Genomic DNA, 20,450 nt, shown 5'->3' with positions numbered 1-20,450 from the left:
TTGATTAGGAAGCTCAGTAGGTTGTCTTTTGCACCACCTCGGGTCTACTGCCGTAAACTCTTTGCCGAAATCAGTTTTGTGCTATAATTTCCCCAATTGTTCATTTTTCTTAGCTTGCAGCCACACCACTGAAGAAATATGGTATGTTTTGCACATATGATTGCAGTTTTAATTTACACACATGTGTTTTGATTTTCATGCGGACACAAGGAATCAGCAAAATCAGACACCATCTCGTAGTTCAGAAGCATGGGCAGTTCTTCAGTACTGATCCGAGATCATTGCGGGTGAAGCGCCTACAAATTGGATAAAATGGTTCGGAATAGTAATCAAAAAAGTTAGTAAAACGAATCCATTATCGTAAAGGAGAAGTTCAGTTTTGTAAACGTATATTCCTCAACTGTATTTTTCTTCTGCATTCTGACTGTCCACATCAGCTGATAGAGCTAACTCTACCATTAGTTCCCATCTACTTTTAAATTTACTGCTGCCAGTTTTATACATTTCAAAATATTGCTTCTAAAAACACTGCCCCATACTGAGAGACAATGGGAAGTAACTCACACCAATGTGGAGTTACGGATTCCTTGTACTCACATCTTAGGAACAAACAGAATCATGGCATTCAATACAATTTGGTTCTGTGAAGAGGTGGAATTACTACTTTTTGACTTTAGGAAACTTCGTTATTAAAGTTCTTTGGATTTACTACTCACTGCATCTCATAGAGCACAGTCAGATGTAACAAAATCACTAATAAACAAAAATACAAAAAGAAAGAAAAATGGTGTTACTTCTTGGGCTCTGAGCTACAGTTATATTATTGCAGTATCTTGCAGTGAACCTCCACACAGTGATTGCTGAAAGTGTACATTTCTGCTTTTGTTTCGTCATGTGTTTAATCTATTCATGTTCCTCCCCAATCAGAGGCATTCAGAATAGGATAGTCTCTAACGTGGCGCTAGTGTACAGTCCTCTAATTGAAGCGGAGTCAGTTGTATATGTTTCTACTTACAAGTTGCTTTACGTAGCACCGACACAGATAGGCCTTATTGTCCAGGGGCGGCCGTAGCCTACCTTTTGTGCTGAACTGCTACAGCACATTGTCTATTTTAAAAATAAATTACTTTAAAGATATTATCTACAATCAAATACAGTGCACTGAAAATGACGTCAGCCAAATAATAGAAAATCATTCAACTCCCCCTCACAACCAGGTAACTAGTCGTGCGCTCCACTCCGGGTGGCTGTGAGATCACAGCTCAGCGAGAGGTTATAACCTTTTTGTCAGAAAAAAAGGAACTCTGCCTTTTGCGCATGCGTGCCCAACTTTTCCGATGTGCTGTGGAAACAACAGCCAAGACATCACAGCGATTCGTTCGACCACAGAGAGGCAGCACTAGTCACACTTGCATTTCGACCGAAATGAGAATATGACAGGTGGCACCCTCTTGACTCAGGGGTAGTATTTAAGATGGGGTCGCTGGAAGTAAACGGGAAAATAAAATACTGTAGACGAAGCCATCCGCTGTTCCCGCCAGGTTTTTTAATACTCCCAACTTGCCTATTCCATAGCCTCATTTGTAAATCGATGAATTGTACAAATACTTTTTACGTTGTCAAAATAAGGACATGATATTGTGATTTTCTTTAATTACAAAATGTCTAGTTTATAAATTTCACTATAACAACATAACATATAATTTTGCATTGCGACGTTGCTAGTTTTATTTCAATGACTTTGGTAACATTGAGAAGTTCTGTTTTTGCGCGCTCACACCAAGTGTTTTTGAGTTCGTGAATGTTTTGTCATTGCAGGTCTTATTGCATGTTTAATTAATTTTGTATGAGGAATTGAATGAGAATTGAATGTATAAGATTAGCTGATGATATGGCAGTGATAGCTGAAAATGTGAAGGACCTCTGCAAAATGCTGAGAGAATTAAACAAAAAGTGTGAAGAGTATGGAATGAGCATAAACAAAAAGAAAACCAAATTCATGATACTTGGAGGTAAAGGTGAAAAAGCGACAATCAAGATAGGGGGAGAAATTATTGAACAGGTGAATAAGTTTAAGTATCTTGGAAGTATTGTGACTGAAGACCTTCACTCTATAACAGACATAAAAGCTCGAATTGCCTTAGCCAAGGAAAGCTTCAACAAGAAGAAAACAGTTTTGTGGCCTGCTAGAGAAAGATCTGAGGAAGAGACTTGCAAGGTGTTACATATGGAGTATAGCTCTATATAGTGCTGAAACATGGACATTAAGGAAGGAAGAACAGAGAAGAATAGAGGCATTTGAGATGTGGATTTGGCGAAGAATTGAAGGTGTACAGTGGGAAGATAAAATATCAAATGAGGAAGTTCTGAAGAGAGTGGGAGAAGTGAGGAGCAAGCTGACCGTAATCAAAAATAGGAAGAAAAACTGGATAGGGCATAATCAAAGACAGAACACCTTACTACTGCCCGGTTTCTGGAACGTGAGATATCGAACCTATAGCGGTATCGAATGGTTAACTTGTGTTTTGGCGTTGCACGAACGTAAGATACATCTATCGGTTCGACAAATCGCTTGCTAACTTAGAGGGCCCTGAGCAGGAGATATCTATTTGTTAACTTGCTGGGCGCGTGCGCAGTACTTCAATATCAGCAGCTAACATTGCGTTTGTTAAGATTTTCTATGGCTTTTTCATCTTCTTCCGTCGGCCTAATGTTCTAATGAACTATACAGTAGTGAAAATGAATTCAGCCGGGCTGAGTGGCTCAGACGGTTAAGGCGCTGGCTTTCTAACCCCAACTTGGCAGGTTCGATCCTGGCTCAGTCCGGTGGTATTTGAAGGTGCTCAAATACGACAGCCCCGTGTCGGTAGATTTACTGGCACGTAAAAGAACTCCTGCGGGACTAATTTCCGGCACCTCGGCGTCTCCGAAGACCTTAAAAAAGTAGTTAGTGGGACGTAAAACAAATAGCATTATTATTATTATTAAAATGAATTCAAAGACAGACTGAGGCTAAGCAAATATACTGTCGTAGGTATGGTAGAGGTTACAGGCGACAATTTGCGTCCTGTGACAAATAATTTTCCATTGTCTCCTGTTGATCAATTATTAATTACGATAACCTTTAAGATTCAGTACTACTGCGTCTTGTCATAATTGTATCTGTGACTGCATTCGTGTCCATAAAAGCACTGGTACCAGTAACTGAGTATAACAGATAATTACACATTTATCGTAGTAGGCCTACTGCAGGCCTTCTTGAATTGGCAGTGAGCATATACTTTTATCGTGGGATTGTTTTTAATTAACGATATTACATTACAAGGAACTAACAGGTTATATAATTATGTTAATTACGCGATGTATGTCGTTATACTGTGATCAAACAATGTTCATATTTTGTAATAACAGGGAAGAGATACGGTATAGGCCTACTTATAAGGCTCAGTGCAAACTGGATTGCGCGTGACATGTGCCATTCGTGTGCATATTTCATTCGAAATCCTCAAACAATATAAAATTCTTCTGACAGTCCTTAAACACCACGAAACTGACACCCACTTCTGCAAGAACTAGTCGAATAGCCTATCCATTTCTTCTTGCATGGCAAAGAGGGGATAATAGGAGCTGCACAGAAAGCTCAAATGCGATGCATTACTTGTGCGCATGCGCCTGACAATCTAGGGAACACACCTAATGCAAAAAAACAAAGCAGTACTAGGGGTGGCATCTAGTGTGTATTTATGAAACTTGATCAACGAGCCAATAGTTGACAGTTCGATAAGTTAGCTGCTGTTCCGCTGTGCAACGCAGCGAAGATTTATCGAGTCGACAGCTGTAACAAAGCAATAGTTATCGAAAAGATATCTCATCATTCCAGAAACCGGGCATACGAGTAGCAATTGAAGGGATGATAAAAGGAAAACGAGGAAGAGGAAGGAGACGATATCAGTTATTAGACAGCATTAGAAAAAGAAAGGAAGATTATGCAGAAGTGAAGAAAAGGGCACAAGATCGAGAGATATGGAGGTCACAGCCATGATTGGACCTGCCGAATGGCAGAACAACCTATGATGTATGAGGAATGTGTGTATGTATTGGGGATGTTTGCGTGTTTGTTCAGCATGGAAAACTCAATGGAGAGCTTCTTGAAAACCGCATATGTTTCTAAATATTTTTGTTTTGGAGAGGGGTGGGTTACAGCACACAACCGATTTTCTGCACCAGCCGTCACTGCATAAGAGTATGGAAATGTGAATCCATTAACCATAAGTATCTCGGCAGATTAACGCTAGTAGAAATCGGCATTGTAAGCGAAAGCACTTTGGTGCTATTTACAATCATTATTCTAATAAGAGTAATTTATGAAAATGTGATTCCAGAAACAATACGTACCTCGGCAATTTAGCTCTACCTATGAGTTTTAAAATATTTAAACAGAATCTCTCCATGGCCTTGCCTACACTCACGCACGTGCTTACTTCGAACACCAGGGCTGTATTCTAGAACCCTGGAGCTAACGTTGCCATGGTGATGGCCGGTCATTTCTTCATCCAATTCCTACAGCGGGGGAATGTAATGCCAATATTTCGAAAACGGTTAATTTTATAGCCTTTAAACGAGGTATTCGATACCGTGTTTTGTTCTTCGCGTCGTGAGGCTTAAAATGAGGTTTGCTTCAACCTTGTACCACACTAAAATTGAACAGACGCATACAAAAATAAAACACTCAAACAAGGAACATATAAACATAAGAAATACTCATAAATAAAATCAAGACACATTAAGGACCCACAAGAAAAAGTAAAACAAAAATAAAATGATCAAATTTTATGTTTTCGAGGTTAATAGTTAGTGTTTGTTTGCCTAATTTATATTCCAGCCAACCTTTTTCATTGTTTCAGGGGATATATCAAGAGCAAGAGTTCCTGCCATTGGAAGGTCTGAAGATCCTACGTCTTGGTGGTAACGAGCTTCACACCTTGAGAAGTGATTTGTTCGAGCACACTCCTCACTTACAGGTGCTCACCTTGGACAGGAATCCCTTTTTCCATCTGGATGTACCTACCGTGCAGGCTATCACTTCACTCATAGAGCTTCAGGTACATTTCTTCAATATCTGTTCCTCAAGAGTTGGATACTGCTTTTCAGTGATTGCGCATCCTCCATTACGATCCCCAGACGTTTTGTCCATGGACAATTAGTCCATAATCCATGTTGTCCACCAAGCACGTTCGTTCATTACCTTTCCTATCTACTCTCATATTTCGTCCACACATTTCCTAATCCAACTTAATTATCTTCGTCCATTTGTGTCCACTTTTTAATTTTTTTAGCCTGTCAATACTTACACAATAGATTTCTAGTAAGAAATTTTGAATATTTTAAAGCTTAATTAATTGCAGGTTTGTAACGGACTATGCTAAAATTACATTTATAAGAATGAAGGACTGAAATAAGTTATTGTAACATGTTGGAATACCAAGGTTTTAAATGGACTAGGCTACAGTTTTTAAAATTTCATGAGATGGTTGGAAATCACTAGGAAACGGAATGGATAGATTCTACTGACCGTCCTCTTCAGGTGCAAAGTACATCATAATTTAGCTGAGGGCTCTGTGGTGCATTTCTACATTGTTATTTTGGCGTTTTTTCGTACATTGTGGCAATAGTTTCGATTTGCCTTTGGTTTTGTATATACATGGATTTCAAATTAAAACGCTGCCGGCCGCAGAGACTTCTGCTTGAGCGAGCTCCTCCTAGTCGAGTAGCCTAGGGATACAGACTGTTCCGCAAGTGATGACACTACGCATAGGCTGCTATATTACAGATTATTATAGATACAGGTGTGTGGTATTTTCCTACAGGTTGTATGGTCACGTAACGTGTTTTTTTAGTATAAATCATTTCCTGTAAGAATAATAATATTTCAAATGCCTGCTTTCCTTGTAAGACAATTCACTTTCTGAATTGAAACGTATACCGAAAAATGATATGTAGAGGATTCCGCTAACCTTGCGTAAGTTGAAATCAGTATCCTATCATATTTTTCTCTCAGTGATCAATGATTTGTGAAGTTATGGAATATTTCGTAATGTTATTCAGTTTCTCACGAATAGCAAGCAGCCATAAAGGGAACTAAAAGAAACAATTTCAAACAGAAAATTATTAAAATTTTCCTACGGAGGAAGTTTCATGAGTCATAACAATCGTGTTCTATCTTCGGAACATGTGGGAGTAGGGTAAGTCCAGTAAATACGTTCGAAAACCTGAATCACTCTATACTGAACGCTACTGACAGAGAAGGAGGCTGTCTGCATTGATGCCTAGTTAACAGCGCACGGAAAAGTTCGTGTGTTACCGGACTACTCCAAGATGGATGCAAGTAAAGTTGCAAGTACAACGTGAAAATTGCAGTTCTTCGTGGCAGAAATGCGGAGCTTGGAGAAGTGTTGGGAGAAAATGCCTAACAGTATCGAATGTTGCACGCTGAGCTGAGGTTTGCGAACATGGTCGTGTAGTGACTGGTGACGTCCAATGCGGAAAGTAAGTGGCCGTTATCGAATAGTTCTTTATGGAAGGCAGGCAAGAATTATCCACGCAAATTGGTATTTCTGTGTCGTCAGAGTTTCGAATTTTACAACACAATTTGCAGATGCACAGTTCGATTGTGAGCCCCTTAGCAACGTTACTAGGGATGAAAACAGATTTTCGATATCTTTAACAGTTTACGAGTTTGCACGCTATATAGTGTACTGTTCATTATTTTTGAAAGTGTCACCTAAGTATTAATAATTCGTTCTTCACTATGGCCCTCCCGTATTCAGTTCATTTAACGATCACATTGTTCGGCCCCTTGACTGAATGGCCTCTGTATTGGAATTCTGTTCAAAGGGCCCCGGGTTCGATTCCTGGCCAGGTCATGGACTTTAATCTTAAATGGTTAATTCCCTTAGTTTGGGAACTGGGTGTGTGTGCTGTCCCCAACATCTCTGCAACTCATACACCACATACAATACTATTTTCCACCACACTAGCACATAGGTTCGTACACAAGGCAAATGCCACCCACCCTCGTCGGAGGGTCTGCCTTACAAGGGCTGCACCAGGCCAGGTGGCTAAGAGTATTATTATTATTATTATTATTAATTGAATGAAAATATACAGACGTCAGCCCAATTACAATATGTTCTCATAGTTTCTACCTATTACAATATTATTAAAATAAAACTACACACATACAAAATATACAAAAATATATGGAACGGATAGTTAAACACAGAGAACGAAATAGACATTTCTTAACCTATTACATAACAATATCAATGATAAGAAAAACAATGAACACAAACTGAAGAATATCAACAAAAAACTGAAATAGACATCATGCTATTATTATTATTATTATTATTATTATTATGTTTACGGTCTAGAAAGCCAAGAGGATCCGTCGTGCTGACCACACGACACCTCGTAATCTGCAGGCCTTCGGGCTGAGCAGCGGTCGCTTGGTAGGCCATGGACCTTCGGGGCTGTTGCGCCATGGGGTTTGGTGTTTTTATTATTACGTTAAATGATATGAATATCATTATATTTTAGAAGGCGCCACTTGTCTTAGCCAACGGCCGTAGCCGTGTTGAAACACCGGATCCCGTGAGATTTCCGAAGTTAAGCAACATTGGGCGTGGTCAAGATTTGGATGGGTTGTCACGCGCTGTTGGTGGGGGGGGAGTAAGGGAATGGAGGAGCGGAAAGGAACTGGCCACCCTACCGTACGTAAACTCCGGCTCAAGCACACCTCTGCGGATGTTCGGACCTGCCTTCGGGCAGAATACACCCTTACCTTACTTGTCTTAAATAATGCGTGAGTCTATTTTGTAAAAAAACTTCCGATTTATTAAATGCAAACTATTAACCAGGAACACTCAACTTGGGAGCTTGGGTTGATGACAACCCAGACCCCTAGCTGAGAAAGTCTCTTCCATTTACTTGCTCCAGTGTCCTCCCTGTTATCTTTCCTATGCGATCTCCTTTGGTGAACTCCTGTTTTCCTATCGAACTCTACATAATTTGTTTACGAGGCCTAAAGAGTCCTTTACTTATAAGACCTTCCTAGATTTTCCATTTTCCCCCGATAACTTCGTTCTTAAAATTGAAGAAAAGAGTTTCAATAATCGTATTGAAATGGACTAAGATCATACTTGAAAATAAGATAACTCAGAAATTAAGCAGTTCTGAACCCATGTTCCTTGAACCTGTTTTCCTCTTCTGTAGTATGAGATGGCCCACAGATGACACTCTAACAGTGCGGGCCGTGTGCCGTTCACAACAAAGGCAGGATTGAGACGCTCATCAGACACGAACACTAGTCACTGCACGAAGAGAACTTGGATTCGTCACTACAGATAACCCGGTTTCAGTCCGTAACTGTCCAAGTTTGTCGTTCACGACATCACCGTAAATGGTGCGAACTGACAGTTCCGCTTTAGCCTTAGCACGAGCAACACGTATCTCGAGCAAGTGTGTACAAGTGTGGAGCCGTACAGTGAAGTGGGGAAAGCCCGCTTGGTTTAAGTGTTTTGCGTAATATACGCTTAGGGAACTAACGACATTACGGAACGATGATAGTTGAAAGGAAAAATACAATCGTCATCACTTTCACAGAACGAGATATACCAAGACCAGCCCCCACTAAATCCACGAGTGGATTTTTGAAAATTTGAAACTTGATGAAGCCGACATCGAAACATTACAGCTCAACGGAATTTCCCGACAAGTCTTCATTAAGTGCAGGAGGTGAGAGACAGTTGATCATCTTCTCAAGCACTATGCAGGTGAGCAATATTTTGTTCATAGCAATGGCTATCGTAGTAAAATAACTGTTGATTCGGCCGGCCTAGGGATTAAACTTGTGAGAGTTTTTAACCTCCCCACCGAAACATCTCATGGGACACATTTCAGACGTTTTGCGTCAGTACGGGACTGTACTTTCAGTTAGTGATGAAACGTGGAGTTCCAATTTTCGATATAAGGTGCACAATGGCATACGTGCAGTACGCATCATGCTTAAAATAACATATCCCTTCCTACGTAGACATAGCAGGAAATAAGGCTTTAGTAAGTTATGATAACCAACCACCAACCTGTGCCAGCTGCAGTAAGATAGGTCATTACCGTAGTGAGTGCCCAACGCGCCGTTTACCAGTTCAAACACCTGCTACACCCGACAAGCCAACCTGGGCGACCTTGACTTCAGCCTTGGGGAAGCTACCGACGCAACGTATACCTCTCACAACAACACAACTCACCCCAGATTTTCCAGAGGTGGACACACGATCAGCTGATACACCAGACTCACATGTAAACACACCGTCCGCACAACAGGCAGAAACAACCACAGAAGAGGAAGAGACACAAGTAGCCAAGCCAGCACACAACCACCTTGAGGAGACAACAGAACCGGTTTGCGATAGAAATTCCCCAGTGGAACAGTCGCTCAGCTCATCAACCTACCAAAATAATACCCAGTTAAATGATGTACCGGTACTATCAGAGCCACCCTCACAGCACCAGACACAACTGTGTGAACCTGTCAGCGAACAGTTCCCGACACCTACCAGTGACATGACTGGCTTACAAAATGACACCACCACACAGTCTGTGCAGACGCATTCCTCACAGTGCACAAACAAAGTAGGCGGTGACGAAGGTAGTTTAATGGAAATGGAAACCACCAATTCAAAATCCAACCAAGCAGTTAGTCACAGGGATCCAAGATTAAATTGAGGGGAATGATAGGAAGAAAGTAATAAAATTAAGTAAATGTCTTCCACAAACCTAATCTGAAGAATATTTACGTGCTATTGGGTAACGCCAAACGGGTATGGAAGCTGCTAATGTATTTTTCTTGGTAATCTTAGCTGTGACGTCAGTAGTTAGTTGCTACGGTACTCTGAATGTGAACTGCCTCCGAAGTCAGAGCAAGCAGGTCTTGCTAAAAGAATTTATTAAAGATTATGATTTAGACGTAGTTTTCTTGCAAGAGGTTAACGTCACGAACTTAGCTTTCCTTGGATCTCAATGCAGTTATATAATCAATGCCGGAGAAAATTTAAGAGGAACTGCCATAGTCTATAGAGCAGGGATAACTATCAAACTCAGTGAATGTCACCCGAGTGGAAGAATTTCATGCATACTTACCGAAGATAATACACTGATGATTAACATATATCTACACTCAGGAACACACAGACGCCAAGAACGGGAAGATTTCATTCAGAAGGAATTGCCTTATTTTCTGCGTCACAATTATGATAACATTATTCTCGGAGGTGATTTCAACTGTGTATTAAATGCAAAAGATCAGACAGGTGAATTCCATCCCTCCCTGGCATTAGGGGGAGTATATCGCGAACTTAGGCTTTGTGATGTGTGGGAAGTTCTTCATGGTAACATAGTCGAATATAGTTTCTTCCGAGGTACGGCTGCTTCACGTATCGACCGATTTTATGTAAATAAAGAATCAGAGAATAATACCCGAGCAGTAACTGTTAATGTTGCACCATTCAGCGATCATCATGCAGTAGTGATGAAGACTGCGGGGCATAGACCGGCGGCACAGATGGGAAGGGGTTACTGGAAAATAAATAGCTCCTTACTGTCTGACGACGATATACAAAATGAATTTTCACTCCTGTGGAATGCTCTGGAAACTCGAGTGCGAAGAGGTGGACAACTTTCGATCAAATCTTGGTTATACAAGTTTAAGCCAGCTATTCAGAGCTTTTTCAAACGAAAGGGAGTAGAAAAAGGCCGTCAGCAGACGCCGTACGCTGCATTCTTATTACGTAATTTTTCACGATCTTGTCACCCGTCAGCAAGCCGGAAATGACGTATCCAATCATTTGACCGCTGTTAAACGCCGAATCAACTCAATACAGGAAACTATTCTCCGAGGAGCAATCATTCGCTCTCGTGCAACATCAGTCATACACGAAGAGAAAGCACAGATGTACTACCTTGCCTCCGAAAAGAATAAAGCGAAAAATAAATACATTCACTCGTTAATTACAGATGACAATAGGAGTCTTACCACTACAAGAGACTTCATTACTGAAGCCGAAAAATTCTTCCAGAGATCATGTAGTGAAAGTGAGATATCGATACCCGACCAAAACAAAATACTATCCTACTTAGATCAACGTTTGCCTGAGGAAGGAAAACAGCAGCTGACCCGTGAGATCACCGAGGAGGAAGTTCTAAAGGCCCTGCGCACTGCAAGTGACAGATCATCTCCTGGCCCAGACGGTCTCAGCTTCACCTACAAAAAGTACTGGCCAGTCATTAAATATACGCTCGTAGAATTGATGAACATTCTATTAAACAACTCCGAAGAATCAACTGGATTCAGCGAAGGCATCATCATTCTTATTCCAAAAGTGTCAATGCCCCGAACTTTATCAGACTATCGTCCTATAACCTTACTAAATGCAGACTACAAATTATTTATGAAAATTCTGGCCAACAGGTTACGGCCGTTTCTGGAAACCATCATTCAGCTAGGGCAGACGTGTGGCATTCCGAACAAGAAAATCACTTTTAATCTCCAAGCAATTAGAGATGCTATATTAGTATGTGAACACTACCCCCACAATGACGCAGCAATACTTAATCTTGACTTTGAAAAGGCTTTTGATCGAGTTCACCATGGTTATTTGTTTACGATTCTCGATAAGTTTGGTATTCCACAGTCAACATGTAGTATCATTAGATCTCTATACACTCATGCTCATTCCCGAATTCTCCTCAATGGTCATTTCTCCAAACCTATTCCAATACGAAATTCAGTGCGACAAGGATGTCTTCTATCTATGATCCTCTTCGCCTTAAGTATAGAACCCTTCATTCGAGCTGTCCGTCACCTCCTAAAGGATGTACCAAATCTGCTCAAGATGTTTACCGTCCGAGCGTATGCTGACGACGTAACACTTTTATTACGGAACCGAGCCCAAGCGGATCAGCTGATTGGAATAATATCTGTGTACGAAAGAGCCGCCAACGCGAAAGTGAATTATCAGAAATCTGTCTTGTTACCTCTCGGTACCTGGCCAAACCACATCACAGTTGCTGGAATCCCTGTCAAAGAAGAAATAACAATTCTCGGTTTGAAATTTACAGGCAAATTTCAGGATACAGTCGAAAAGAATTGGACTGCAGTCATCAACACTGTCCGGAACACAATGACGAAGAATCTCAGCTGACATCTTAATCTAATACAAAAAGTGTGGCACATTAACTCATTCGCTCTGTCCAAGATATGGTACGCGGCTCAGGTCCTCCCCATTTCAGAGAAACATGCACAAAGAGTAGAACTTGGAATTAGTTACTATCTATGGAGAGGATACATATATCGCATATCAAGAAATCAGCTCAGAAGGCCAGTTGATCAAGGGGGCCTAGGCCTCATCGCCGTCTCCGCTAAATGCCAGGCTCTGCTTCTGAGGTCAATTCTAATGGCAAAGAATGGACTCGGAGATATTAATGATATGCATTTTTGGACATCACCTCGAACTGGAAGCTTTAAACGAGTACTGCATACTATTGAAGCTTTCTATCCTCATGTGAATCAACAGTGCATTCCACCCACGCAAATCATCTACCGTCGTCTTTTAAACCGTCAACTTGTTACCCCACTGATCATGGAAAAATTCCCCAACAGAAAATGGAAAAATATCTGGAAGCAGTTCACAACACAAGAGATCCCAACAGACTGGAAAAGTTCAGCATACATAGCCATCCAAGATGCCATACCAACCGAGGAGAAAAAATTTCGCCACAACTCGGTCCAGTCACCCTTGTGCCAAAAATGTGAGATTCCAACTATTGACACACAACTCCACAGACTAACACGATGTGATGGTATGATGGACGTTTGGCGATGGACACTGACTCTGGTGCAGCAGTTAACATCTTCCAATAATCCTAACGATATATATCGTATCTTGTTAGCTTTGGACATACCCAACAGGAACAACAAGTTTGCCCTAGTATGGCTAGCAATGGGCTTTCTTCATTATGCGCAGACCAACGAGAAATGCTCTGTACAAGGTTTTAGGCAGTTTCTCAAGACAGCGAGACAAAAACTGAAAGTGTATAGTGCTTCTGGAGGGCAGGAGAAATTCAATGAACTTTATGTTCTTACCTTGTGATGATACAGCTTGTGTAAATACTACTTTGTTTCTGTTTGCATTTGTTTGTTTCTCTATTTAATAATCTAAATTAACGATGTAATTGTATAGTGTATCGGTCACCGACGAAAGTGGATCGCCTTTTCGTTCCTCATTAAAGTGATGGATCACGTGTGTTAATTATTAAAAAAAAACTAGATATCTTAATGACCGTGTATCTCTCAAGATTTGTTTGGTTTTTTTTTGTTGATTTTGTATTTGATGTTTATCTGTAACAGTATGTCTAATTTACGCAGCACTGTAATTAATTATGTATCCTTTACTTGCTCTAGAAAAAAAAACTGATGGTCTGTGCTAAATGGAGACGACTGTGGGCAGGACGCGACATAGGCACCTTCAGACTAAATTTCCTTCTTCAAAGCGTCTGGAAATAGTTTGGGCAGACACAGGGGTTTGTGCCTGGATGGCGGAGACCGTAACAGATAGATCTGCTCGTGTTTCTTGCAGGATCAGACGATCTTCACTCCTGGTGGTCAGTCGAGGGCGTTTTGAGCCCAATTGTCGTGTGTGGGTGTCTTCACGTACCGACTGGTCCCAACACGCCCTAACAGTCTGATCAAACAGCCTTTCAGTGACAGGTTATTTGTCGATAGGACCATCCACCCTTGGGTATTCCAATAAAGCGCCCTCTCTCAAACTCTGGTAACTGTGCAAAACCTCTTCGCTTGCAACGTAGAGGCATGTTTAGTGATCAACGACCTTTCCACAACCGGAAGCAGTGTTCCACTACGTACGAGTAGCCTCTGTGAGGCAGTGGATGGTAGTACGTTTACGGCCTCTGATAGCAAGACCGTTCAACTTATCTCGCCACAACGCTAATAATTTAACTATCTGCTTGAGATATAAGTGCATGCCGATTTTTGTAGCCAACCGATACCGCCTTCTTGGTGCGTGATTTCTTTCTTTTTTCAATCAGTGTAATTATGAGGAATTCGTACTTTTCAAGTCGGCCTGTATTCTGTCACAATCGGTATATTATACTTTTAGTTTATTAAGTTCTCTTCAATTCAATGCACCCCTTAACAAAAACATTATACGTACCTCTCCGCTTGCATGTACAATGAAAGGTAGAAATATTAACGCCCGCCAGTGGTTAGTGTGATTAGCTGCCACCCCCAAAGGCCCGGGTTCGATTCCCGGCTCTGCCACGATATGTAAAAAATGGTACGATGGCCGGAACGGGGTGCATTCAGTCTCGGGAGGTCAATTGAGTAGAGAGGGGTTCGATTTCCACCTCAGCCGTCCTTGAAGTGGTTTTCCGTGGTTTCCCACTTCTCTTCTAGGCAAATGCCGGGTTGGTACCACGGCCGCTTTCTTCCCTCTTCCTTGTCTATCTCTTCCGATCTTCCCATCCCCCAACAAGGCCCCTGTTCAGCATAGCAGGTGATCCCGCCTGGGCGAAGTACTGCTCATCCTTCCCAGTTGTATCCCCCAATCCAAAGTCTCACTCTCCACGCTTGAGGCTGAGTCCGAGGGAGAAACCAACCCTGGAGAGTAAACGGATTAAGAAAGCATGATTACAGGTGTTCACGAGAGTCAGTACAACAGCTTCCAGTAGAGGCATGTTGAGTAATAAACATGTATAATGAAAGGTAGAAAGATTAACGTTCGCCTCTATGGTGTGGTGGTTAGTGTCAATGTCCGATTGTCAACTCTTCGACAAATGTTTAGACTAGTTTATGTGTCGAAACGACTCGCTCGTAGCCTCGGGAATAGGACTGCAACAAACAATGGATTATAATTTATAACATCCCTTTCGACCACTTAACCCTTTTGTTAGTGGTACAGTTTCTTTCATATGGGACCGACTACGTCCGTCTAAATCCTAGTCTACTTCTACTTCTACATATTCTTCCTTCTCTACCGATTTTCCCCACACTAGTGGGGTTGCGTGTGCGAACTGTGTTGCACATGTGGATATGGTCATGTTTTAAGAAGAGATGCCCTTCCTGACGCAACCCTGTGTGGAGAGATGTAATCATCACTGTGTGCTTCTGTTGCGGATGGTACTGGGGTGGGTTGTATGGATATGAAGAGAAGAGTGTTGGGACATATACAAATACACAGTCCCCGAGCCAGAAGAATTAATCAGAGGCGATTAATATTATCCCCGACCCGGTCGAATCAAAGGTCTCAACGAGGACCATTTAGCCAAGGAGTCGGACCGTCTAAAGTCCCATTTAGTTACTAATTATACGCTGCAGTCTATCAGACCGTTCTTAGACGCTTCAAATACAAGCTCCTTATTTCAAGCACTGAAATGCTAAAAATTGAACATTCAACATTCTAACAGTTCCATTCAACAAAATAATTATGAATTGAATAAAATTATATTGTTTCATCATTCATTAATAATATTTCTACGTTTGAACGTGCAATTACATATGACTTCATTTTTTGACATACTTTTGTAGCAACTTCAACATTGGAAAACACAGATGGCTGTGATTTCTACTAATTTCTGGAAGAAAATATTCTTCTCATTGGTAGTATTTTACTAACAAGTATGGCTGCCTAGAATGCAATATCCAGTATTACTTGTATGGATTTTCATACTGAATTACTTTGAAGGCTATTTCTAGCATTTGACATTTTCAGTGTAATGTGTGCCTGGTAATACTATGGTACTTATATTCACTGGTTAAGTGTGAGGCAGAGACAACTGTCCCTAACTTCAATAAATAAATAAATAAATAAATAAATAAATAAATAAATAAATAAATAAATAAATAAATAAATAAATAAATAAATAAATAAATAAATAAATAAATAAATAAATAAATAAATAAATAAATAAATAAATAAATAAATAAATAAATAAATAAATAAATAAATAAATAAATAAATAAATAAATAAATAAATAAATAAATAAATAAATAAATAAATAAATAAATAAATAAATAAATAAATAAATAAATAAATAAATAAATAAATAAATAAATAAATAAATAAATAAATAAATAAATAAATAAATAAATAAATAAATAAATAAATAAATAAATAAATAAATAAATAAATAAATAAATAAATAAATAAATAAATAAATAAATAAATAAATAAATAAATAAATAAATAAATAAATAAATAAATAAATAAATAAATAAATAAATAAATAAATAAATAAATAAATAAATAAATAAATAAATAAATAAATAAATAAATAAATAAATAAATAAATAAATAAATAAATAAATAAATAAATAAATAAATAAATAAATAAATAAATAAATAAATAAATAAATAAATAAATAAATAAATAAATAAATAAATAAATAAATAAATAAATAAATAAATAAATAAATAAATAAATAAATAAATAAATAAATGAATGAATGAATGAATAAATACATACATAAATATATATTTAAATAAATAAATAAATAAATAAATAATTAAATAACCGCCCAATGCTCCTGAAAGCTATAGATCCATAGCAGTATTAAGCTCGACCTACAAGCTTCTGGAAAGGCTGATCTACAACAGAATCACTCGAGCCATTTTCAAGATCCTCCCTGCAGAACAAGCTGGCTTTAGACCGGAACGAAATCGCGAAGACCAAGTACTGGCTCTGAGGACATTCAATGAAGGTGGATTTGAAGAGAAGCTAAGGACCGGTGCGGTGTTCATAGATCTCACGGCTGTTTTTGACACTGTATGGAGGGATGTGTTAATGTATAAACTCCTGAAAACCTTACAATGTAAAAACACTACGAATCTAATCAATCGCATGCTTTCAGATAAAATAATTCAACTGGTCATGAACAATACCCTGAGAAAACCAAGAAGACTAAATAATGGACTCCCGCAAGGTTCCATATTAGCCCCTTTGTTATTCAACGTTTATCTCACAAACATCCCAGAAACGGTACCAAGACAATTTGTCTATGCCCATGATATTTGCATAGCCACGCAACACACAACATTCCACAGCCTTGAGGACACGCTAACGAAAGATCTCTGCTTACTGGCAAATTTCTTTCAAAAGTGGCGCCTGACACCTAGCACAACCAAAAGAGAGACATCTTGCTTTCATATGAGTAACATACTAGCTCATACTACCTTGAAAGTGACTCTCCATGATAACATTTTACCGCACAAACCCAGACCCAAAATATCTCTGTGTAACACTGGAACCTTGCAGCCAACCTAAATACAAGAAACAACAAATTTACGCACTTCTGCCTTGAGTCTGGTAAATACAACAGCTGAATACTGCTCTTCCGTCTGTCTGAATAGCGCCCAGACCAAGAAAATTGACACCGTCCTGAATCAAACAATGTGGATTATCAGCGGTGTCTGTCATCAAATCAACCCCACAGCATTGGATTCCAGTCCTTAGCCACATCCTTCCTCCAGTTCTACGCCGTATGAACAATTTCGTCCGAGAAGCAAGTAAAATGCAGGCCAATAAATCACTTCCAATTCATCAAGACATCCAAAGAATCGCTTCAACCGGACGGAAATCCAGAAACCCTCCCCTGCTGCTGGCTAAGAAACTGATGAAAGAAAACTACTGTGGACCGCGAACTTGGAATGACGAATGGACTGCTGAGACCCCCGACGAATGGAGATCGCTCTTTGACCCTACGCAGCCCCCGCCCGGATTGCATCTCCCGCGGAGTGTATGGGTCCCACTAAACAGAATGCGCACTGGGCAAGGATGAAGTGGCTCTGCAATGGATTCTTGACGCCTTCGACCTTCTACAAGCTGTGACTCTGGTGAAGAATTCCAGACAATGCGACACATCACTTTCTGATGCCCACATAGAGCCTTTCGTGGAACTATCGATGACCTCCTGACAGCTTCAACGGTGGCTATTCAGTGGTTACAACAACTGGCCATCCTAGTTTAGTTTTAATTTTTCATTTGTTAATTTATGCATTATTTATTTTACATAATTTCTGTGGTTTTTAAATTTTCTCTCTCTATTTTTCTGTATTGTAGATATCTCTCGATTTCCACTTTATGTGTTACCATGACATTTTGTATGTTTTGTACATTATTTGTTGCTTTTACAATGTTACTCAATTTGAGCGCGGCTTAACTTGTACCATAAGCTAAATAAATAAAGTAAATAACTGAAAGAATGAAAGATCCTGAGGAAAATCATGGGCCCCATTAAAGAGGAAGGTGAATACAGAATGAGGCATAACAGCGTTTTACCAACATTTAGAGAGCGTAACATCAGCCATGAGAAAGATGACACTTACCTTCTGCGGTCACATAGAATGGACAACAAGAGACTGAACCCAAGAATCTTCAACACCCTTTCTAGAGGAAAGTGGACAAATACTAAATGGACGAAATTGGTTCGAAACGACCTAGAATTTTTAAAAATTGATCCCAAAGATATATTCAACAGGGATAAATTTAGAATGCTGATGAAATGAAATGGCGTATGGCTTTTAGTGCCGGGAGTGTCCGAGGACATGTTCGGCTCGCCAGGTGCAGGTCTCTTGATTTGACGCGTCGGGATGGGGATGAAATGATGATCATGAAAACGACACATACACCCAGCCCCTGTGACAGAGAAATTAACCAATGATGGTTAAAATTCCCGACCCTGCCGGGAATCGAACCCCTGGTCATGGAGCCTGACAGAATGCATCCGATATTCTCTAGTCACTAGTAGCTAAAACACTGCGTCTGGAGTCGGAGTGAAGTGGACTCGGGAAAGGAAAGCAACCCACAGTGCAAAGATGAAGGAATATTGGGCTAAGAAGAAAGCTCACTGGAGTTAGAACCACGTGGTCCAAAGGGCTTCAACGAAACAAGAATTAAATAAATAAATAAATAAATAAATAAATAAATAAATAAATAAATAAAAATAAGTCTAGGGTAGTTAGAAACGACGCAAACCGATTATATTAGCGTTAGAGGTTTGGTCATACTGATAGAAAATAATTCGATATCATTTTCGATGTCATTTTATCAGCTCCTCAAGTTAGCCAATCAAACCTCTTCGCGGGCGAATTCAAATGGGCTTTGCGAGGCGTTGTTGCTAAACCTACACGTGGATTAAGACCAGCTTGAAATCATTAACCGAAGAAGAGAAACCTTCGCCAGGGAAATATGGAACTCCGAGCTGACAGGATAGCGTGATAGCAAGTACGCCACGGTGACACTGACTGAACACTATGGTGTGTTTGTGTTTGATGCAGATTCTCAGCATGACTCTCAAACCGGTCTTAAGCCACGTATAGATTTAGCAACACCGCCTCTCAGAGCCCATTTGAATTCGCCCGCGAAGCGATCTGACTGGCTAAATTCAGCAGATGGAGCGAGATATGGAATTATTTTCTATCAGTATGACCAACGCTCTAACGTTCATATACCCGGTTCGCGTTGTTTTCGACCATCCTATATATCTCTCTATACCTGGCAGACTGTATACACACATATTAATAATTCGTGTCTTTGCAGGTGCTGGACTTGTCGTATACCCACATTTCAGTAATTCCTCAGTACATGTTACACACTCCGAAGTATTTACGCGAGTTGAACCTGACTGGCAACGCCTTCACCAACGTGCCCGAGGAGTTGGCCCACACCCACAACATGACCATATTGAAGCTCACGGCGAACCCAATCACCACCATTACAGCCGAAACGTAAGTACACAGGTGCTCGTCATTTCTCTTTGTACTATCTTAAATAAAAACGTGAATATATTATCTTCCTCTTTCCGACATTCACTGCAAAAGTTCTAAGCTCTCTGTACAGGATGTAGCTAAAATGCTGACCAATAATAACAGGCAGCTATAAAGAGCATCAGGAAAATTAAAATGAAGACAGGAACCAACGGTCTAAAGGGCCCGGTATCCACAGGAACATGTGTTTCGCTGCACACACGTACATCCAACACGAATAACTCATTGTCGTGAGCCGGGCTGAGTGGCTCAGACGGTTAAGGCGCTGGCCTTCTAACCCCAACTTGGCAGGTTCGATCCTGGCTCAGTCCGGTGGTATTTGAAAGTGCTCATATACGACAGCCTCGTGTCGGTAGATTTACTAGCACGTAAAAGAACTCCTGCGGGACTAAATTCCGGCACCTCGGCGTCTCCGAAGACCGTAAAAGTAGTCAGTGGGACGTAAAACAAATAGCATTATTATTATTATTATTATTATTATTATTATTATTATTATTATTATTATGAATTCATTGTCGTGAAAATGAGCGTTTCGAAATTTGCGGCTGCTC

General features: G+C 40.0%; 1 protein-coding gene across 1 annotated transcript in view; it reads left to right on the top strand.

Moving 5' to 3' along the window:
* LOC136856858 (leucine-rich repeat neuronal protein 1) overlaps positions 1-20,450 on the top strand; it is an 81,036-nt gene that overhangs the window by 37,325 nt on the left and 23,261 nt on the right. The window contains exons 3-4 of the mRNA XM_067135056.2: positions 4,905-5,102; positions 19,673-19,860. Of these exons, the coding sequence (XP_066991157.2) occupies positions 4,905-5,102; positions 19,673-19,860 (386 nt within the window). The remainder of the gene's footprint in view (positions 1-4,904; positions 5,103-19,672; positions 19,861-20,450) is intronic.

The sequence above is a fragment of the Anabrus simplex genome, chromosome 1, assembly GCF_040414725.1.
Source record: "Anabrus simplex isolate iqAnaSimp1 chromosome 1, ASM4041472v1, whole genome shotgun sequence".
Lineage (NCBI taxonomy): Eukaryota > Metazoa > Arthropoda > Insecta > Orthoptera > Tettigoniidae > Anabrus > Anabrus simplex.
Note: the sequence above shows the minus strand (reverse complement) of the source record. Positions and strands in the feature narration are given on the sequence as shown.